Below are 21312 nucleotides of genomic sequence, written 5' to 3'. Positions count from 1 at the left end.
ATTATAGAATAATGATAAACTTTTGTATAACAAACATGCATTCTAGATTAAAACAAACAAACATGCATTCTACATCACTTTATTTCAAAATAGTATCATTTATGGATTTTCTTTTTGCTAACATTTTTTGGATTTTTGTTGAAAGTGTTTAAGAAGAATTAGCTTAAGTTATTATTTACTGACATATAACAACAACAAAAAAAACATTGGTTGTCTGAGACAACTTGAAAGGTAAGAGACATATCACCTTCTTCTGATTCTTTTTCCTCTTCTTCTGATTCTTCTTCTTCTTCAGAATCACCTAACATGAAAGGTAAGAGACATATCAACAGTAACCAAGTAAAAAGAGGTAATCAGGTAAGAGACATATCAACACTTCCTAAAGAGGTATAAAATCAGAACACTTACTCGACACTTCAAACCCACGCAGCCAGTTTCTTGTACAAATGAGAGCTTGTACATTTGACGGAAGAAGACGGCTCCTATACTTGTTAAGAACCCGGCTTCCTACACTGAATGACGACTCAGAAGACACCGTTGTGATGGGAATTGAGAGAACATCACACGCCATACGGGCCAGCTCTTTAAACCGTGTTGCATTGTTTTTCCAGTATCTCAAGACATCCATAGACTGAAAGGCAGCCATATCTAAGATCGGTTCAGCCAAGTACACATCTAAGGCTGATTTTCCTGCGCCCGCATTCTGAGAAAAGTGTGCATAAAACCCCTGCATTATAAACATAAAAACAGTAAGTACTAGCATTATAAACATAAAAACAGTAAGTACTAGCATTATAAACATAAAAACAGTAATTACTTACCCCATATCCAGATGGTATACTCTTCACCAATGTTGTTTCTGAACTACTTGCAGCTGAATCCTTCTTATAGACTCCATACAGCTTTTTTAGCTTCTTCCGGAGGTGATCAATCTTTGACTTGCTTGTCAATGGATCTAACACATCATAACAATATTCCAAGGCATGGAACTTCAACCTTGGATCCAACACCGCAGCAATGGCAAGAATGTCACTGTAGTCTTCCCAGTATTTGTCAAACTTCAACTTCATGGTTTCCACCATTTGACAAATTGCCTCATCCTCTGAATCCGCATTAGCTCTCAGCCAGCACTCGATTCTCCAGACTTGCATGAAGTAGAGATTTGCAGTCGGATATGATGACCCAGATATTAGTTTTGTCATCTCAGCAAATGGAGACAAAAACTCACAGATAAGTGCTCCTCTAGACCACTCCAACTCTGATGGAAGGCACTTGTAACTTGGATCTACATCAGAGAGACTACGCAGTGCTTCTTTATGCGGAAGAGCTCTAGACAACATCCGGAAAGTCGAATTCCACCTCGTGCTAACATCCAAAACAAGACCAGCCTTTCTCTTGCTCCCAGTAGTTTCAGCACAGGTCTCAAACATCTGTTCTCTCGCCTCTGAGGACTTCACAAACTTCACACTGTCCCTGAGTTTCTCTAAAGCATCACTAATCACAGCCAAACCGTCTTGAACAATCAGGTTCAGAATGTGTGATGCACATCTCACATGAAGAAACTCACCACTGCACACCAAATCTTTGCGAAGCTGTGTCTTTAGAATACCTTGCATATTGTCGTTTGAGGAAGCGTTGTCTACCGTCACTGTAAACACTTTCTTCTCCAGCCCCCATTCCTTCAGTAACTCCAACACCGTTGTAGCAATACTGAAACCAGTGTGAGGAGGGGGAAAAGCCACAAAAGACAGAATCTTCGCCTTTAGCTTCCAAGCATCAACATAATGAACCGTAAGACACATATAGCCCTCCACAGTGATAGCTCTCCATAGATCGGTAGTCAAACAAACCCGACCAGGAAGTTCACTCAAAACCTTCCTAAGCTGAGCTTTCTCATTCTCAAATATCTTCAGAACATCGGATACAGCCGTGTTTCGACACCAGAATTGAATGCTTGGATTTGCATAAGCAAAAGCCTCCCTAATCCTTTGATACTCAACAAATGAGTATGAAAGATCATGCTCAGCAATAGCACAAGCGATCATCTCGCGGAAGACCATTATATCAAACTTCCTATTGCTACCTCCAGGTGTAGTCCCAGGAGTCCGTGGAGTCTCTGAGCAGCTTCTACTATGACGCCGCAAAGTATTAGTTCCATTACTCAGATCAAAGCAGTAGACATGGTTGCAATGCTTGCAGACAACTTTAGTAGTACCGTCTAGCTGCTTATCTCCTATCTCAAAATGCTGCCAAATCTTTGAATGCCTTCGCTTTTTACCTCTGCTTGTAGAGCCAGCTTGTACATCATCATGATTATCTTCATTCTCATCAGCGCTCAAATAATCATCATCATTCAGGTTCAAAGTGTCATCATCCATCTGAACAAAAGAGATTAACAACGCTCATTAGTAATGAATAACAAAATCAGCATCAATACTAAGACTTGAACAAACTGAAAAAGAGTACGTACGAATCAATTCACATAAAGTTCAACAAATCATAAAGTTAAGCTATGTGTAAGTTGCATCATTTCACATAAAGTTCAGCAAATCATAAAGTTCTATAGATCACATTCGAGAGAGATATGGTAAGCAAAGAAGATCAAAACCTCAACAAGTGAGCTGCTCTGGTGAATCAGTGATAGAGATGATGATGTCTAAACAGCTAGACAGGAACAACAGTCTTCTTCCTGTAAACAACATTTCATTTCCACGATGTGTAAGAAGCAATAACAAGTTAAGCTATGTGTAAGAACTAAGAAGCAACATTTCATTTCCACGATGCTATAATATAGACGAGACAGAGAGCGAAGTCGCGAACCCACCACGAAGAGACAGAGAGCGAAGTCGATGACAGAAGCTTTGTGACCAGCCTTGTAAGAATCTAGGCTATCTGAAGAAAAAAACAAGAGAAAAAACATCATATCCAAGCATCCTGTAAACAACATAGACCATTCAAAAAGCTTGAAACTTCAATATACCTTAAAGAGAGAGAGAGCTCGAGATGGGTTTCCAATGAGAAGATAGAGAGAGCTCGAGATCGAGAGAGAGCTCGTCGGAGAAGAGAAAGCTCGACGGAGATGGGTTTTTGTCAGAGAGATGGAGAGCTCGAGATCGAGAGAGATGGAGTCATGGAGAGCTTGAGAGTTAAGATCGAGAGAGATGAGATTAGGAGATAAGAGTGACGGCCAAGTGAAAAAATGATTTTTCCCCAATTAAAAACCCTAAAGATTTTAATGATTTGGACGGCCCATGTCCATTTGGTCTTGTCAATTGGTCTTTGGGCGTATTTGGGCGTTGTCCAGTTGGACAACAAAATATTTTGGACGAATTTGGGCATGTCCATATTAGTCCAAATTAATTTGGACATGGACGTCCATGGACAGAGTGTCCAGTTGACATCCCTAGTTGTCTCGACTACAACTGTATATAGCATTTAGGTTTTGAATATATGTCTAAGAAGAACTTGGTAATTGGTTGCTGGTCCATTTTTATTTGAGTTATTCTTGGGTTCACCCCTAGAGTGAACATAGAGGTTCACCCAACCAATAGAAATCACTCATTTCACAATTGATATCTTTTAAATAAGGAAACAAAATATTGTCAAGTTATTTTATGTTTTAAAATAAATAATAAAAACAAATATAAATAATAGTAGTTACAAAAAGTAATTTAAAAAAATATATTTTAACATTTTCAAAGAATAAAATAAACCCTAAACCCTAAATCATAAACCCTAAACCCTTGGATATACCCTAAACCCTTGGGTATACCCTAAACCCTTGGGTATATGCTAAACCCTTGGATAATCTTAAACTCTAAATCCTAAACTCTAGTATATGAAAAAAAATTATATATTTTAACGCCGTCATCGAAATATTAAACCTTAAATCCTAAACTCTAAATCCTAAACCTTTGGGTAAATCCTAAACTTTTTTTTAGGATTAAGGATTTGGTATTTTTAAGATTTAATGTTTAATGTTTTTAATTTAAATTTTAGAGTTTAGGCTTAGTGTTTTGATGACGGATTTAAAATATTTTTAATTTTTTTGCATATATTACTATTTTTATTTATTTTTAACATTTTTATTCTAAAAACATAATATAACTTGATAATATTTTGTTTCCTTATTTAAAAATATCAATTGTGAAATGAGTGATTCCTATTGGTTGGGTGAACCTCTAGGTTCACTTTAGGGGTGAACCCAAGAATAAGTCTTTTTATTTCTTATTTTGATATCAATATATAACTTATGCTTTCATAATTTTTGAGTATGAGACTCTTGCTAAATTTTCCCTAATATATAACAAAAACATCAAAATATTAATTTTAAAAACCAGCTTTACATATATAAGTTTTCAAAATATAAAAGTTTTTCTCCTATCGCATAGGTTTCATTTAATTGTTTGAGACTTTGAGCATAAGAAGTGGATATAGCATGGGCTAAATGATTCGTTTTATTGTGGTTGGACAAAATGTCAGTGATAAATGATAAATGAGAGAGAGTTGATGTTTGATTTGTAAGTAATATTTTCTCTGTCTTTGTCATTCAAAAAATTTTTTGCTACTGAATCTTAATTTGTTTATATTATAATCTTGTAATTTCATTATTGCTAGATAAAATAATATGGAACGATAAGAACAAACATGTATTGCTGGAGCTGCTATATTTTTTTTTTATGTAACGAGAGAAAAAAATTGTTGACATTAAATTTTCATCTATAGTAGAATATAAACTTTTTCGTCAGAAAAAGAATTGGACCGCAATTCAAAAATATCTTTGAAGTCAATTGTTTTATCTATTTTATTTTTTTGAGAAAGAGCATGACAATTGTTTTATTTTTCAACTATATGCCGAACAATTCGAGAATGGTTCCAATCAATGTTTTCAAATCTAATCTGACAATTTTTCAGATCATCGAATTATTGGATCGATCATGGACAAACCATAGACTAATAATTAATTTATTTTAATATATATATAACTAATTATTTATTAAAAATATAAGATTTTTTCATATTTCTCACAAAATATATAAAAATTAAAATTTTGTCTTTTATTTTTGTTTTAGTTTCACAACATAAAATTTTAAACATTAATTTTTGGTAAGAAATTTGGAGTTATAAAATATATTAAAACATAGCAAGACTTAAATCTCATAAGTTTATATCAAAAATAAAAATAAAAAGTTAAATCAAAATAAACAAAAATTAAAACATCAAGATTGTAATAGATTTTTAATAATAAAAATAAATAATATTAAACCTCATTAACTAGTTTTGGTTTATCATCATTTACTATATTTTTAGGTGCCAAAATGAAAATATTCATGAGAATATAAATATCAAAATAAAACAGTTTAGTCTATATTACATGAAATTGAATAAGATCAATGAATTTGATTGGCAAAAAACATTATTAATTTATAAACATGTCAAAAAAAGATAAAGCATGTAACTCATGAAAATTATAAAAACACAGTTTATATGATACAAATTAGAACCTAGAAGGCTAAAAATACTATTCACGATGAATAAAATATATTTTTTAAATGTTGAAGGAGAAATAGAATATATGTAGCTTCAAAGAAAACGACAATTTCACGAAAAAACTAAGATTTATAAAAGTAAAAATCTAACTTTTATTTGGAATATAAAATATATTTAATAAAATAACTAAAATTTAATAAAAACTAAATAAAAATTACCCACTAGTTCATTCGGTAGCTAGATTGCCAGACTTGAAATTTTAACGCATTTTATTGGTTTTTAATTTGTAGATATTTTAAAATATTTAAATCGGATTACATTACTGATCACCGGGTTTTCTGGTCTGGCATAAAAGCACTCGTTCCAGTATTCTGTATAAAGTTGATAGAACAAAAACAAGAAAGCATAATCTTCTTGTAATTTACTATAAATTTTATGTCTAATGTTATAATTTTATATAGGAACTTTCTTCTACATTGAGCTTGAATGATTGACAACTAGGGATATAAACTAAAACCAGAAAGAAATAATGCTAAAAAAAAAATTCATGGTTAGGATCTTTGGAAACAATAATTATTCATTAGTGGCCTAATACTAACCTCAGATACTTTTTTCTAAAATTCATTTTATATCCCTAGAAATTAATAAAAATGACAATATAAAAAGAGAGACCAAAATGGAGAGAGAAAAGAGACATTTCGATGTGAATATAGCTAAGTGAAACAAAAGAAGCAGAAAAAGAAAAATGTTTGACGGTGGAGTACCGGAGCAGATCCACCGGTTCATAGCATCTGCACAGCCACCTCCTCCGCTTCATCCGCATCAACCGGCGGCAGAAAGATCACTGCCTTTTCCTGCCTCATTCGCTACTTTTAGCACTGATCATCAAGCCAATATGTTGAACCTTGATGGCCCTAAGATCATTCACCATCACCATCATCATCATCACCATGGTATCAAAGATAGTGGTGCTACATCTGAGTGGATGGGTCATACAGATCATGATGGCGATAATCATCGTCACCATCACCATCATCCATGGTGTAGTGATGAAGTCCTTGCCCTTCTTAGGTTCAGATCTACGGTGGAGAATTGGTTCCCTGAATTCACATGGGAGCACACCTCAAGGTAACACAAAATTACATATACACATATGAATATATACTTCTAATATATGCATCAACAAATGTTTATATATTTCTTATATGCATATATATATATAGACATGAGCATCAGTCTCTTTAGTGTTTTATGTGTGTATGTGTAGATTAGTTTTTGACAAAAATTCCAAAATGTGCGCTCAACTATAATTTGATAGACTAGATCTTGTTTCTTTTGAATAAACACTTTGGAGAAATTTAATTTTGATGTTAACAAATGATTGGGCATTAATACGTACATTGGTGATACACAAATGACATTTTTCGTCAAATTTTATTTCCCTTATTATATACGTGTATATTTTATGGTATACGTGTATGTATATTCGCATATATAATTAATGGTGCTATGTCGTTTATGAAATTATGATGGCTGTAGGAAGTTGGCAGAAGTTGGGTTTAAGAGGAGTCCACAAGAATGCAAAGAGAAATTCGAAGAAGAAGAGAGAAGATATTTCAATAGTAACAACAACACTAATGCTCATCATATGAGCAATTACAATAAGGGAAATTATAGGCTCTTTAGTGAGGTTGATGAGTTTTATCATCATGGTCATGCTGATGAGGAGCATGTCGTCTCATCAGAAGTTGGGGATAACCAAAACAAGAGGAACAGTTCGTTAGAGGGAAAAGGAAACGTTGAGGAAACGGGACAAGACTTGTTGGAGGACAAAACAGATCATCAGGATCAGTGTCAAGTAGATGAATCATCAATGGGGAATAAATTAAACTCCATTGTAAATGTTGTAGAAGTAGGAAATGTGGAAGATGATGCGAAGTCATCATCATCAGCAAGCTTGATGATGATCATGAGGGACAATAAGAAGAGGAAGAGGAAGAAAAAGAAGGAGAGGTTTGGTGTGTTGAAAGGGTTTTGTGAGGGTCTTGTGAGGAACGTGATAGCCCAACAAGAGGAGATGCATAAGAATCTTCTTGAGGATATGATGAAAAAGGAAGGAGAAAAAATAGCAAGAGAGGAAGCTTGGAAGAAGCAAGAGATGGAAAGGCTTAACGGAGAGGTAGAGATTAGAGCACAAGAACAAGCCATGGCTAGTGATAGAAACACCAGTATCATCAAGTTCATATCCAAGTTTACAGACCATAATAACCATGATGATGGGAATAATAAGGTTCAAAGTCCAAACCCTTCTCAAGACTCATCTTCCTTAGTTCTATCAAACCCCCAAGGCAGCAGAAAGTGTCAAACTTCATCGTCACTTCAAACCCTAACTCCACAAAACCCTTCGCTTGAACCCACTTCACCGAAAACCCTAAAAACCAAAATCCATAATCCAAAACCTCCAAAAGGTGATGAACAGGGTGATATTGGCAAGAGATGGCCTAGGGATGAGGTGTTGGCTCTTATCAACATCAGACGCAGTATTAGTAGCATGAATGATGACATCCCGTTACCATCACCATCCTCGTCCACAAAAGTTGTTCCTTTGTGGGAAAGAATATCCAAGAAAATGTTGGAGATTGGGTACAAGAGAAGTGCCAAGAGATGCAAAGAGAAATGGGAAAACATCAACAAGTATTTTAGGAAGACAAAAGATGTTAACAAGAAGAGGCCACTTGACTCAAGGACTTGTCCTTATTTTCACCAACTTACAGCTTTGTACAGCCAACTATCCACAGGGACCACCACCACCGTCACAGCCGACACGTCAGTCGAAGAGATAGTAACCCGCCCCGAGGAAAACCGGGTTGGATCCGGAGATCCTGATATTCCCACAGCCTTGCATGTAGATGGTGTCGGCGAAAAAAGCAATGTACCATTTTAGGTTTCGATCTTGCGTCCTAAGAGCACCTCCATTGCTGAAACTCCAATTGGGGTTCTTAAATATTTTTCTTTTTAAATTTTTTTCTGATTTTTTTAAAAAAAAAAACAAAAAACAAAAACAACCAATCGCGGGTCGCCACGTATGCATGGGACCCGCGCAACAGTGCAAGAGGCAACTCTTAAATAGAAGGTTTTAGAGGTGAGAGAGTGGAGAGTTTTAAAAAAAACAGGTCCCACCGGGCCCCTCCATCCCTTATAAACCCCTTAAAAACCTTGGGATGGAGGTGCTCTAATAAACTTCAAAACTATGATTATCAAAAAAAAAAAAAACTTCAAAACTATATATATATATCTTATAATATTATCAAGTTTTAGTTCTTTTTGTTGCTTTTTTTTCTTCCTTCAGAAATTCATTTTTGGTTATCAAAATATTAAATAAATGTTTATGAACAGTGTTTTTGAACACATAATATTTATGAACAGTATCATTTACTGTTTGACGCATGAGTGAAAATGGAAACGTATATTCACCATCTTGGTTGGACCGCACACGTGCACCGACAAACATTGAGATTCAGCTGCACTTGAATAAACCACTGGTCAAATTCTAATGTTTAGTATAGTGATAAGTTTTTTTAATAAGAAAAGTTTTTCTTTTGCTTAAACTTTAATAAGAAAAGTTGTAAGAAAACAGTATTATATTTTTTTATGTCAAAAAAAAAAAACAGTATTACTTTCGTGAATTTTACATGGAAAATTTACTCAACTCCCCCACGTACGTTTTTATTCACACACACTGTATCGCTTACCTGTGTGACTGTGTCGCTGTGATCAGTTGTTCTTTTATAGAATAGTGCCCTGTTAGGAACCTCGAAGCACAATGATAGAGACGGTACTGTTGCTGTTAGAGATATTAAATATATATATATATATATAGAAAATTAGAAATAGTCTATTAAGTTTGAATCAAAGTCGTATGTTTCATATTCAACAACACGTAATTCACACAACTAACAAAGTTTCGGAAAAAAACAATTATTCTTAATGTAAGGCCGACGAGAAGTATGTTATCCAGAGACGACGACCTTCTTTTTATTATTATTGTCATCTGCTAAAAATATCCAGACCTGCGTAATTAACATCACATCACATCACATTGATAAAACATGAAACACATCCATATTTTCTTTTTTGATATTTCACCAAATGTTATATTCTTTTACATGAATATAATTTGTCATTGGCTTATTATAGTGGAAATATATATTTTACATTCACACATGCACACGAAATGCCAATTAGATTTTACTTTTTTTTTATATATTTTGACATTCGACCAACTAGGAGTAAGAAGCTCTTTTCAACACGAATAAAAAAAAAGTCTTTTGCTTAGTAATTTTACAATGCAAAATCTATCCTAAAATACAATTCACACTACACACAGCGACTGAGCAAAATTAGATTTTGTTTTGTTTTTGCAATGTATCAATATCTAAGTTTTGTTTTGGGCAAAATTGGAAAGAAGTGTTAATATTTTAATTGAGACAAGAGAATACATAATGTCGTAACCAAATGAGAAACTATCTATATTATTAAAATATAAGTATATTTAGGAAATACCTATGAGTTTTCAATGTTAATTACACTTCCATGCCACTGAACTTATTAATTAACATTTCTAAAAAAAATCTTGTCTTTTCAGATTATTAAATACATGTTTTCTCACTCTGATTTTTCCTTAAAAATCGGAAACAACATATTCATGGAGAAGAAAGTTATTTATTTTATTTTTAATAACTTAATCAATGATAGAGATAAATCACCTATACCAATAGATGATTATTAATTTTTTTCTTTAGCCAAAATAAATTCAATATCTAAACAGAATATCTTTGCTGACAATAAATTCTAACCTATAATCACTCTCAAATATTTAATATACCTATAAAACACTGAAACTTATCCTATAATTATGCTAACTTCTAAAATTTGGTGAATAATAAATTATTTTTACATTTTCCATATCTGAGTAATAAATAAATTGTTGTTTTAAAATGTTATATTAACAATAATTTAATACATATAATTTACAAATATATATATATATATTATCAGTAGTACAAAGAAAAAATTTAGTGAAAACAAATATTTATACGGCCACAGGTCAAGCTATAGAAATAAACATCAACAGTGCAAGATTATATTTTATTCATTTATATTTTTTAAAGAATGTTAAGATTTTTGAGTTAGAAAAAATTATGACCAACCTCTATATTATTTTAATTAGAAAAATTAAAATTTCTATCAAAATATTTTGTTAAACATTTAATCTTAATTTTTATTATAACTATAAATATTAATTTCCAATATAAATTTATGTCTAAATATTACAAATATATCATTTTGTATAAATAAAAAACTAAAAACATAAAATAATACCCGCCCGGTCGGGCGGATAAAGGTCTAGTTTTGCTTTATAGCTGAAGGAGATTTTGGAAAGTTATAGAAAATACATGACTCAGACTAGCATATCAGTTTGAGAGCCAGGTTGCACGAATCTGAAATACTTGAATACTATCACCTACTTATTATTATCGTCTGTGCTATATTTTAGACATGCGAATCTCAAAACGGTCATTTGTCAATTTTGTATTTCTGTCTTTCTAACAATGACACTTCAAGTGAGTCAATATTATATAGAAGTAAGATCAATCAAATTATACAACAACATAAAACATATCATCCAAATAAGATTAAATCAAGTAAAGAAAATATTAAATCTTTAATTAGTTTACAGAATATACTTTATCATTTTATGCCATTAGAGGCATCCCGTGAAATGCAAGGACAAGGCTGAGACATCAAATCCAAATCATGACTGAAGAATAGATATGCTGGACTTCTTGGAGGTATCAGTTCACTTATTGGCAAGCGTTTTTCCATAGAAGGTTATGCGAGTAGGTTTGGCATCCGGAAAACATATGGTTCGCATGTCCTTATCCATCAGAAACATTTTAGGATATGTACAAAACATCACAAATTTTTTGATATTATATGATTCATCTAAACTATACTATATATATAATGCTAAATGATTCACCAAAACAATGTACATGGCGTTAACAATAATATACACCAAAACGTGAGTGATGGGTTGTTGCCCAAACAATTACTTGCATATAATACATATAAGGTTACATGTTTTTAAATCATAAGCTTGGCTTATTATAAATGTATTGTTTAATCATCAATATGTGTTTTTAAAAAATCATCAATATGTGTTGTATTATTAAATGCATGGTTAAAACAAATATTTGATCACCCTCTAAAATTAGATATAGATCCCCGATTTCCTCTATTTATGTTTGTTATCAAATCGTTCCTAATGTAACTCTCTTTGTAAGCGATATATTCTTCTGAGAACAACAAATCACTTATATATTAATTGAGAAACATTACAACATTGGATATGATTAGTAGTTGCTATAGATGCTCTCCACAGCCTCATTTATTTCTAAAGTACTAAAATCAAAGCAATCAAATTTTAATTTATTTTTTAAACCAAAACTCTTTAAATAACTTATAGCTGTATAAGTGATCTAAATAGCTAAATATTCAAAGCAATTTTCTAGTGCTTTCTATAAAATTTTATAGCAATAAATTTTTAAAATACATCAAAAAGTCTACAGATTTTTTTCTACAGTAATAATTTTAAAGCTACAATCATTATCAATCGGACCCATTGTTTTGTAGTCACGCATTACCACGAAAATGAAATTCAGAATTCTTAGAAAAATAGATCGGTCCATATTAATCTATATTATACATTTTACTAAACTAATTACCAAATTGATAAACAGTGTATGAAAATATATTATCGCATTTTTCTTAAATAAAAGCTATGAAATTACCTAATATGATTAACATATATATGACAATTAATGATTATGAATAATAAATATTTGATAACATTTTTTTATCTAAGCTCTTTTTTATTTGATTTTATATTATTAAAAATAATAAACAATCACATTAACCATATAATAAAAAATTAGATTTTTTCTTATATGTTATATTTTGAAAATTTTAAAACAACTATAAATTATTAGAAATTTTAAAATATCACTTTGAAAATTTTGTGATCAATAGCCTAATTTGTTTTGTTATAACAAGATATAAATGATCATAAAATTGTACTAATATGAATTTTTATTTAATAAATATTAAAATTAAATAATATATATATTCAACTAACGACTTAAAGTAAGAAAATTAGCTTAATCAATTTAGTCGTCCAGTTGAAATCTTTCAAAATTATGTGAAAGAATAAGTTGAAAGTGATTCGATTTTGGAAGCATGATGATAAAACCATTAAAATGGTTCTTAGTGATGTTAAAGTAAAGTATTAGAAAAAATTGTATAACATGTTTTTGTAATAAAATTTTATTTGAAGACTACGTTACGGTTTTTAGAAGTATAAATATGGTGATAAAAATTTAAAACTTAAATCGATCAGACTCATCATAAATTCAAAATAGAACAATACAAATGCTCAGTCCAATATATATGATTATATTAAGAAAATATAACTGCATGCATATAAAATTTTTACACATATACATATTTAATTTATCGACAATTCTCTCTTTTTAATTTTTATTATATAATCTCACTTTACGCAAAACACAAATATGAATTATTCAGAAAAAAAATTAAGTGTCATTCATTACTGCATATTAGATGTAAAACAGTAAATGCATTGTAAATTTGTAATATCTTACACTTTATTTTCATATTTTTTTTTTAAAAAAAATTTCATATTAGATGTAAAACAGTAATTGTTTAAATTGACAAATTATTTAAGAAAACGTTATACCTACACAAAAAATAACATCTCCGGCATAAAAATATTTAAAACAATTAATAGACATTATATTAAATAGAAAGCGTCAGGATATTTATTTATACAAAAAAAGAAATAAAATAAAGTCGATATACGTCTATCACGGTAACTCTGTCGTTTTCCTCACTCAGAGAGAGAGAGAGAGAGAGAGAGAGAGAAGCAGGTCTCATGGCGAAGCAGCTTCCGATGACTTTTCCTCCCCACAGTCACTGCTTCCTCCACAACAACGGTGCCGTATTGTAGTTGTAGCTTCTCCTCTGGAAACAAAAAATAATGCAGCAACCACATTCCTCCAATCTCTCACCGACGCTTTTTTAAGGTTTTTTGCTCATCTCTCTCTCTCTCTCTGTTTCCAGCTCAAAGTCTCTTCCTTTCTCATGTTTCTGTGATGTTAAACACTTGATTGGTCTTTTTTCATTACCGCAAAATGTGGAGAGTAGAAGCGATTAGGACCAATTATTGCAATAAAGATTCGAGCTTTTAAACAAGACAAAAGAAATCAAGATTTTTTCTTGGTCTGTGTTAAGTAGAAGCATGTGTTATATATAAGAAAGGAGTCAGTTTTCATACCTTTCTTTTCTAAGCTCTCTATCCTCTCATTTTCGTGTGTGCGATTTTGACTTTTTATTAAGTTTGGTGGGTGGGGGTCGGCAGCCCATTTTTCACGGAAAAAATGGGAAGATTCGTCCAGACTTCACTTTATTGGCTTACTAAAGTTTCTACTCACTTTTCTTCCTTTATATGTCCGGAAATGTACGGTTAGCGTTTGCTTGCTTACAACAACCATGATTTGAGAGCGCTGTTGAGATTAACTCATCATCATTGCTCCGAGATTGGTTCATCATTGCTGTTTCTGTTCATCTTCAGATTGTATACAGGAAGATAGTTTTTGTTAAGAAGCTTTTTTTTTCACAATGGAGCATTACGAGGTTCTTGAGCAGATTGGGAAAGGGTCCTTCGGGTCTGCTCTTCTCGTGAGGCATAAGCATGAGAAGAAACTGTAAGAAATGGAGCTGGAATGAGACTTTAGTTCTTTCACATGAATGTGTGTATAGTTATGTTGTCTGCAATTTGATTATCTGTTGGTATGCCTGAAGGTATGTTCTGAAGAAAATCCGGTTGGCTCGACAGACTGGTAGAACAAGAAGATCTGCTCACCAAGAGGTTAATTCTATTCTCATTGTGTTACACACACATACTATAGCTGATGACCCTTAGTTTTTTTGGGAGAGGTCATTATGAATAATATTTGTTTTGCTGTATCGAGTTGAAACACAGTAAACAGCTACTAGACTGTTAATTCAATCTATGCCACCACAGATGAAAGCTTACTTGGAAAATAAGTGTGTGCTAGTGGTTGAATGCACATGGTGTTTATCTGAATACAGAGATTATGGTTTTGTGATTTAACGGTTGCTTGCTATCTCCTTATAGATGGAACTGATCTCAAAGATACGAAATCCATTTATCGTGGAATACAAAGATTCTTGGGTTGAAAAGGTACGTTCTCTAAGCTTCTCAATGTTATTTACTTAGAGGTTTATTTGTATACATATAAAAATATATAACTGGATCTCTGGTGTGTGTGTGTGTTTTCAGGGATGCTATGTGTGCATTGTTATAGGCTATTGCAAAGGCGGTGACATGTAATCTGTTGTTTCCTTTTCAGAAATATTTTCCCCATTCTTGACTCTGACGGGGTTTCTGATACATTGTTTCCTCTCCACTACGCAGGGCAGAAGCTATAAAGAAAGCCAACGGCGTAGGATTCTCTGAAGAGGTGTTTACACGTCTCCTTTCTGAAAGGCTATAGATTAGTACAGAAAAAAAGTTCTGAATCTCTCTTCTTGCTTTGTTTTTTAGAAACTCTGCAAGTGGCTGGTACAACTCTTGATGGCTCTTGAATACTTGCACGCCAGTCATATTCTCCATCGCGATGTCAAGGTTGGGTTCTGATGTGCATTACACAAAAAACTATTGATAATCTCCGTGTTTGAAACTTACTAATACAAAATCTACTGTTTCGATTCCAGTGTTCAAACATATTCTTGACAAAGGATCATGATATACGTCTAGGTAAGATGCTTAGCAAATATGTCAAATTATATTCTTTTTAAAAATCATGTATTGTGAGAGTTTAAATGACTTCCGCAGGTGATTTCGGCCTTGCCAAGGTCTTGACATCAGACGACCTTGCTTCTTCAGTAAGTAGAGATCTCAGACTTCTTCCATGTTTTGTTTTTAGTCTAAGACTCTGAAAGTGATTTGTTTTGAAACCAGGTGGTCGGAACGCCAAGCTACATGTGCCCTGAGCTACTTGCTGATATTCCCTACGGATCAAAGTCTGATATTTGGTCGCTGGGCAAGTTTCTCATCCATGGCTAAGATACTAACTTATCCTCTAGATATCAATAATGTTAATGTATTTTCAATCTCATTCAGGATGTTGTATATATGAGATGACGTCTCTGAAACCGGCATTCAAAGCCTTTGTAATTTCTCCTCCATCCACTCCTTCAAGATCATGTACTTCTTATATGTTAATGATTCTGATGCTCTTTACAATTTTCTGCATTTTAAGGACATGCAAGGGCTGATCAACAGGATAAACAGATCGATCGTTGCTCCACTTCCTGTGAAATACTCTACTGGCTTGTAAGTATATATTCTTATTTGTAACGTGAACCTATTACAGCTTCTTTATGATTTTGCGTTCCTGCTTTCTTCAGTCGAGGTCTGGTTAAAAGCATGCTCAGGAAGAATCCAGAACTCAGACCAAGCGTATGCACATTTCTGTTGCATTTGTGATCATTTGAGCTATAAGATTGTACAAATCTAAAGAGTAAGTAACGTTTTCTCTTCCTCTGTGTAGGCTTCTGATCTTCTCAGACACCCACTGCTCCAGCCTTACGTTCAAAAGGTTCTTCTCAAGCTGAGCTACCGGGGACACGAGACATCATTGCCTAGCCAGTTACCAGCAGAATCTGAACCCGCAAGAAGAAGCAGCTATCCTGAGCAGAGAAGGCGTTCTTCTGGCAAATGCATAAGCTTTGGTCCAAGCAAGTTCATCGCTGACCAGGAAGATTCCGTGTCTTCTGTTAAACCAGTGCACACGTATTTGCACCGCCGCATGCCAGTGGATTTCTCTGCTAACGACAACGGTAGAGTAACCGTTCGTAGACCCGCTGTTTCAAAAACCTCAGGGGTTTCTTACAGTTCAAAGCATGTGCCAACGAGATCAAGCCTCCCTAAGAGTGGTGGTCTGGTAAAGCCATTATTGCTCCTTATCTTTGCTAATTGCTGGTTCAGTTTTGATTTATATGTTTTTCTTTCCATCTCATGTATCAGAAACCAGCTGCAACCATCCGTAGGGCCTCCTTGCCTATCTCACATAAACCTTCAAAAGGAACAAGAGAGACTCTGTACACTCCAAACATAGGTATACTCCATCAGCTAAACTCTCCAGACGTGTCTGTAAACTCTCCAAGAATCGACACCATCAAATTCCCACTAGCTTCATACGAAGAGATGCCTTTCACTCCCGTCGTGCGTAAGAAGAAGAACAAAGGCTCCTCCAGAGGATCATACAGCCCGCCTCCTTCAGAGCAACAACCGCTAGACTGCTCAATCACAAAAGACAAATTCACGCTTGAAGAACCAGAACGAGAAACCAAGAGCGGCGATTTGTCTGATCAGAACGCGACTGCTGGAGCATCATCAACAAGCAGAGCTTCCTCAGGTGCATCAAGGAGGCAGAGGTTTGACCCTAGCTCGTATAGACAGCGTGCTGAGGCGCTTGAGGGACTGCTTGAGTTCAGCGCGAGGTTGCTTCTAGACGAGAGGTATGATGAGCTGAATGTGTTGCTGAAACCATTTGGTCCGGGGAAAGTATCGCCTAGAGAAACTGCGATATGGTTGTCTAAGAGCTACAAGGAAGCTAGTACTAGTAAGCAGGAAGGTTAAGAATCAGAGTGTAGCAAAAGCAGGAAGGTTAAAAAAACAGGGTTCTAAGTTCTTTTTTTGAAAACTTGTTGAGGGGCATGATGCTACTTCTTCCACGATTTGGTAGAAATTGTTTGACACTTAGGCTGTGTTCTTTGTAGCTAACCCCCTGTATTCTGATGATATGTCCAAGAAAGACTGGTATTAAAAACATACAGCTTTCTGTTTATCTCTGTAATCGTTTATTCCAATTAGAACTTATGAACAACATAGTTAAAGTAAGAAGTATAAATTGAAGTCTAAGTACTTACGTAGTTGTTGTCTTCAACAGAGAGAAGATCTCTGAATCGCCATTGTTGTTTAAACAAGAAGATTCGAAGAGTTAGAGCTTACTTTCTGGCCTGAAGGTGATTCTAAATCAGGTTTCATAATTGTTTATGCCAGAAAGTGAACCCAATCCACAAGTAAACCGAACAAAAATTGATGAAAAGAACAATTTTATGCTCATTACTGATTCATTTGTGTATTTGTGTACAATATTAAAATCAGGCTCTCTACAAAATCGGTGTGGATTAGAAAACCCTTATCTCAGCAAGAAAATACTAGGAACCAAAATACTATGCAGCCACCATAACACTTAACAGGCTGCATAAACACCACATCCCTTCTCAGAATCTGTTTGCTAAGTCTTTGTCCTCTTTTGTAGTAACTTCCACAGATTTGAACTGGATCACCACGGTGGCCCCCAGAGCTACACTCTCTAGCTGCACCTACAGTAGAGAAAAGAATACAAGCAAAATGCTCCTGCAAAACTAACAGCTACAAGCTTGAAACTTTTGATAACACGCAAAACACTTTTTACCCACAAGACGCTTACGCTAATGATATTTACTTGTTCTCACTTTCAAATCATAAAGAGAAAGTAATGTAGTAGTGTTACGTTTAAACAATAGATTACACTATAGTTTAACCGTTACACAAAAGAATCATTTCAAAACAAACCTAAATAGTATGCAAAAAACTTGTAAGACAGTTTCTGCTACTCAATCATTATTCAATCATAACCCCTTGCGGTTCCCATGTCTGCGCCGTTCAGCAGCTTGAGTATCCACACGAATACGCTCAACGTACATAGGAAGCCGAATAATCTCTTTAATCTCCTCCAGCAAAACCTCCTTAGTTATATCATCATTAATAGATTTCATCACGCCACGAAACGTTTTCATACCATTCGGCTGAGACTTATCAACTCTAACCCTCATAGGCACCCATACTCTATCCTCTTTATCCCAAAAACACTCCAAAAGCTTCCCACTGTAACTCACCGCCTCGTCCCAACCGTCGCCTCTAAACTCAACCTTGTGTCCCTCCATAAGCCTGTTCCTCCCGTTATCTAACAAGAACAGCATGTAACGCCCGTCTCTCCCCACCTCGAACAAAAAGTCGATAGTGTCTAGAAACTTCCACTTGAACAAGCCTTCGTTCCTCTGGTAAACGTAAGGATCGTCCCAGCCTTGGAGTATGATCCCATCGGACTCGTGGGAGAGCGAAGGTATCAGCTCGTTGAACACCTTCTTCTCCACGGAAGAGAGCAAGCAAAAGGCCTTTATACGTACACCAAAAGGCTCCATCTCGTATCTGTACCCGTTAATGTTTGTTGTGACCTTCTTCTGCTTCTCATCGTTGCGTGGTCTGATCACTTCTCTATCGATAACACTCCATCTTTCACTGAAAGGTAGCTCCGAGACCGATTGGCCGTTGACTGCTACCATGTCGTACACGAGGTACCTCCTCGCCTGGCAAGGCTTTCCTTGTCCATCAAGAAAGTTATCCACAACCATCTCTCCGTCGAGCAGAGTGTAGTCATGCACTCTAGGCTCGTGAGGCCTGCAAGGGAACCGCATCTGCACTCTTCTGAACCTAAAGTTCCTGTCTATCAAGAAACACCCTTCCCTAGTCAAGAGCATCATGTAACGCGTCCCGTCTGCCTTCCACGTGGCGTAATAGTACCTCTGCCTCAGGAGCTGGAACCCTTCCCTGTCTAAAGACACAGGATGCGAGCCGGGGAACTGCACTCTCCCTTCCATCTTGACGTTCATCATCTTGTAACAAAACTCCTGGTAACACTTCTCTTGACCGTAAGGTATCTCATCTCCCAAAACGTCATCGTTTGACATCTTCTTAACTATCACTTCCTCTTCCACTGAAGAAGGGACACGCGGTGATAAAGATAAAGACTCGTTCTCAGACATCCTCTTCCACTCAGGAGTCTGTGGGCATAAAGTACTCTCTGGCTTTGTTTCGTGATAGAAACTGTAAAGAGCATCGATGTAATCCGCTTTATAGATTCCTGGGGGACGAGCGTCGTTAAACGTTTTCAAGGCCTGTGTAACGCTCATCAAGGGCCTAGACCTCATAAGGTAATGAACAACCATGAACCCTGTACGGTTATGACCATGCGTACAGTGAACGAGAACAGATTTCTTAGAGAAGTTATTTCTCTCAAACTGATTCACCTCGTGGACGAATGTGTTCACAGAGACGTTATCGGGGACAGAGTCACGACCGCTGCAGCGAATCTTAACGTACTTGATCCCTTCCCTCTTTAGCTCTGTGCTAGGGTTGTAGTAGCGAGTCGTGTTGGTGAGATCGATCACGAGACCGAGCTTGTTCCTTTTGCCGTTAGTTAACAGCTGTTTGAAAGTGTATCTTTTGTCGGGAGGGAGATAGTCGTTGTAAGACTCGCTGAGAGGGACTTTTGAGGGGATGATGATGGAAGCGATCTCGTGTCCGAAACGAGGACAGTCTAGCCAACCGTGAGGGATAACAGAGTTAGTGTTTTGGTATTGATCGCGAGGGTGGTAAAGTCTCGATCTTTTGCTCTGTTCTTCAGTAGGGTTTTCGAGATGTCGCTTGCGGGGCAAGTAACTACTACCTCTTCCTGATTCTTCTGAGTGCATCGTAGTAGTAATCATTCTTCTCTTAAAAGAACAAGACAATGAAAGTCTCTGTCTTTAATTGTCCGATCTCTCTGTAGACGAAACTGCATCCATCGTCTTCTGTCTGATTTCTCCAAGTAAGAAAAACCTTGAAGGTGACTGAAGTTGCGATCGAAAGTTCGAGAAACCCTAATTCCTGATTCTGATCTGGTGAAGAATAGATTGCAAGGTGAAGGGTCGTCATGTATTTATAGACACGCACTAGTCTTGGGGTCGATCGTATTATATGGTCGATGGACCTGGGCTTATTTCATTAATGGGCTTATATATGGACTATATATTGTTAAGCCCGTTTAGCTATAGAGGGGAGGTGTTTTTTGTTTGGGTGGGTACCACATGGCATGTTTAAACATGTGATGATGTCACAAAAGAATGTCGCAGTATGCCAGTATATAATACAAAAGAGACACTCTTCCTCTCACTTTGACTCTTTTCATGGTAAACTTTTTCTGCTGGCCAAAAATGACAGAGGACATTAAACGGCAGGGAGTTGCAGAGATTCTCTGTTAAACAGAGTGCAGTTTGAAAATTGACATATAAAGCTGCTTCCTTGCTTGCTCTCCACATAAAGTTTCTGTGACACTGACCACACAAATCTTTTAAAGCTTTTTTATTTGTAGAATTTCTACAAATGGCAATTCACATTTTTCTCAGGCTTACATCAAACTGATTACATATGGTCAAGAACCAAAAATGAAAAAAAAAACTTTTAGCCAAGTAATTCATGTTTTAAAATAGCCAAGTTAAAAGCTGACACAATAGCATTTTTCTTTTGCAGTGTTTAAAGAACAGCTTAGGACTTCTGAGTTTGAATGAACATTGAACACTCTCCATGTGAAAAGCTAAGAAACATCTGGCTTAATATTTCACAATTTAGGAATCATCATCATACAATTCTCTATGAGGCAATCCGTTATAAGAAAGAAGGTAAGCAAAAGTCATAACCATCTAAATATTAACAAGCTATAAACAAATCTCAGGGGAAATGAGCTAAACAAAGAAACATCAGATGATCAACATGAAGAAAGACTCCAA

General features: G+C 35.1%; 3 protein-coding genes across 3 annotated transcripts; 2 read left to right on the top strand and 1 right to left on the bottom strand.

The window, feature by feature from the left end:
* The first annotated feature begins 6074 nt into the window (after positions 1-6074).
* Positions 6075-8512, top strand: LOC108848529 (trihelix transcription factor GTL2). Its single transcript, XM_018621918.2, has 2 exons — positions 6075-6618; positions 7030-8512. The coding sequence occupies exons 1-2, from the start codon at positions 6236-6238 to the stop codon at positions 8432-8434; spliced, it is 1788 nt and encodes a 595-aa protein (XP_018477420.1). The 5' UTR covers positions 6075-6235; the 3' UTR covers positions 8435-8512.
* A 4854-nt stretch (positions 8513-13366) lies between these two features.
* LOC108855050 (serine/threonine-protein kinase Nek3) lies at positions 13367-17592 on the top strand. The gene is made up of 15 exons (XM_018628749.2): positions 13367-13655; positions 14204-14336; positions 14434-14500; positions 14771-14836; positions 14936-14982; positions 15071-15116; positions 15200-15280; positions 15370-15412; positions 15491-15540; positions 15617-15698; positions 15779-15828; positions 15918-15991; positions 16066-16117; positions 16209-16601; positions 16685-17592. Exons 2-15 carry the CDS (start codon positions 14251-14253, stop codon positions 17297-17299), a joined length of 1752 nt encoding a protein of 583 aa, XP_018484251.1. The 5' UTR covers positions 13367-13655; positions 14204-14250; the 3' UTR covers positions 17300-17592.
* A 595-nt stretch (positions 17593-18187) lies between these two features.
* LOC108852523 (uncharacterized) lies at positions 18188-20455 on the bottom strand. Its single transcript, XM_018626028.2, has one exon. It carries the CDS (start codon positions 20251-20253, stop codon positions 18337-18339), a length of 1917 nt encoding a protein of 638 aa, XP_018481530.1. The 5' UTR covers positions 20254-20455; the 3' UTR covers positions 18188-18336.
* Positions 20456-21312: the final 857 nt, after the last annotated feature.

The sequence above is a fragment of the Raphanus sativus genome, chromosome 4 (assembly GCF_000801105.2).
Source record: "Raphanus sativus cultivar WK10039 chromosome 4, ASM80110v3, whole genome shotgun sequence".
NCBI classification, from domain to species: Eukaryota; Viridiplantae; Streptophyta; class Magnoliopsida; order Brassicales; family Brassicaceae; genus Raphanus; species Raphanus sativus.
Note: the sequence above shows the minus strand (reverse complement) of the source record. Positions and strands in the feature narration are given on the sequence as shown.

Excerpts from the sequence above, each read along its gene's own strand:
- LOC108848529 (XM_018621918.2), top strand. The coding sequence starts at position 6,236 with ATGTTTGACGGTGGAGTACCGGAGCAGATCCACCGGTTCATAGCATCT. Across the intron at positions 6,619-7,029 it reads ACATGGGAGCACACCTCAAG|GAAGTTGGCAGAAGTTGGGT; the intron begins GTAACACAAAAT and ends TGATGGCTGTAG.
- LOC108855050 (XM_018628749.2), top strand. The coding sequence starts at position 14,251 with ATGGAGCATTACGAGGTTCTTGAGCAGATTGGGAAAGGGTCCTTCGGG. Across the intron at positions 15,992-16,065 it reads GTGAAATACTCTACTGGCTT|TCGAGGTCTGGTTAAAAGCA; the intron begins GTAAGTATATAT and ends TGCTTTCTTCAG. Across the intron at positions 16,602-16,684 it reads TCCCTAAGAGTGGTGGTCTG|AAACCAGCTGCAACCATCCG; the intron begins GTAAAGCCATTA and ends CTCATGTATCAG.
- LOC108852523 (XM_018626028.2), bottom strand. The coding sequence starts at position 20,253 with ATGATTACTACTACGATGCACTCAGAAGAATCAGGAAGAGGTAGTAGT.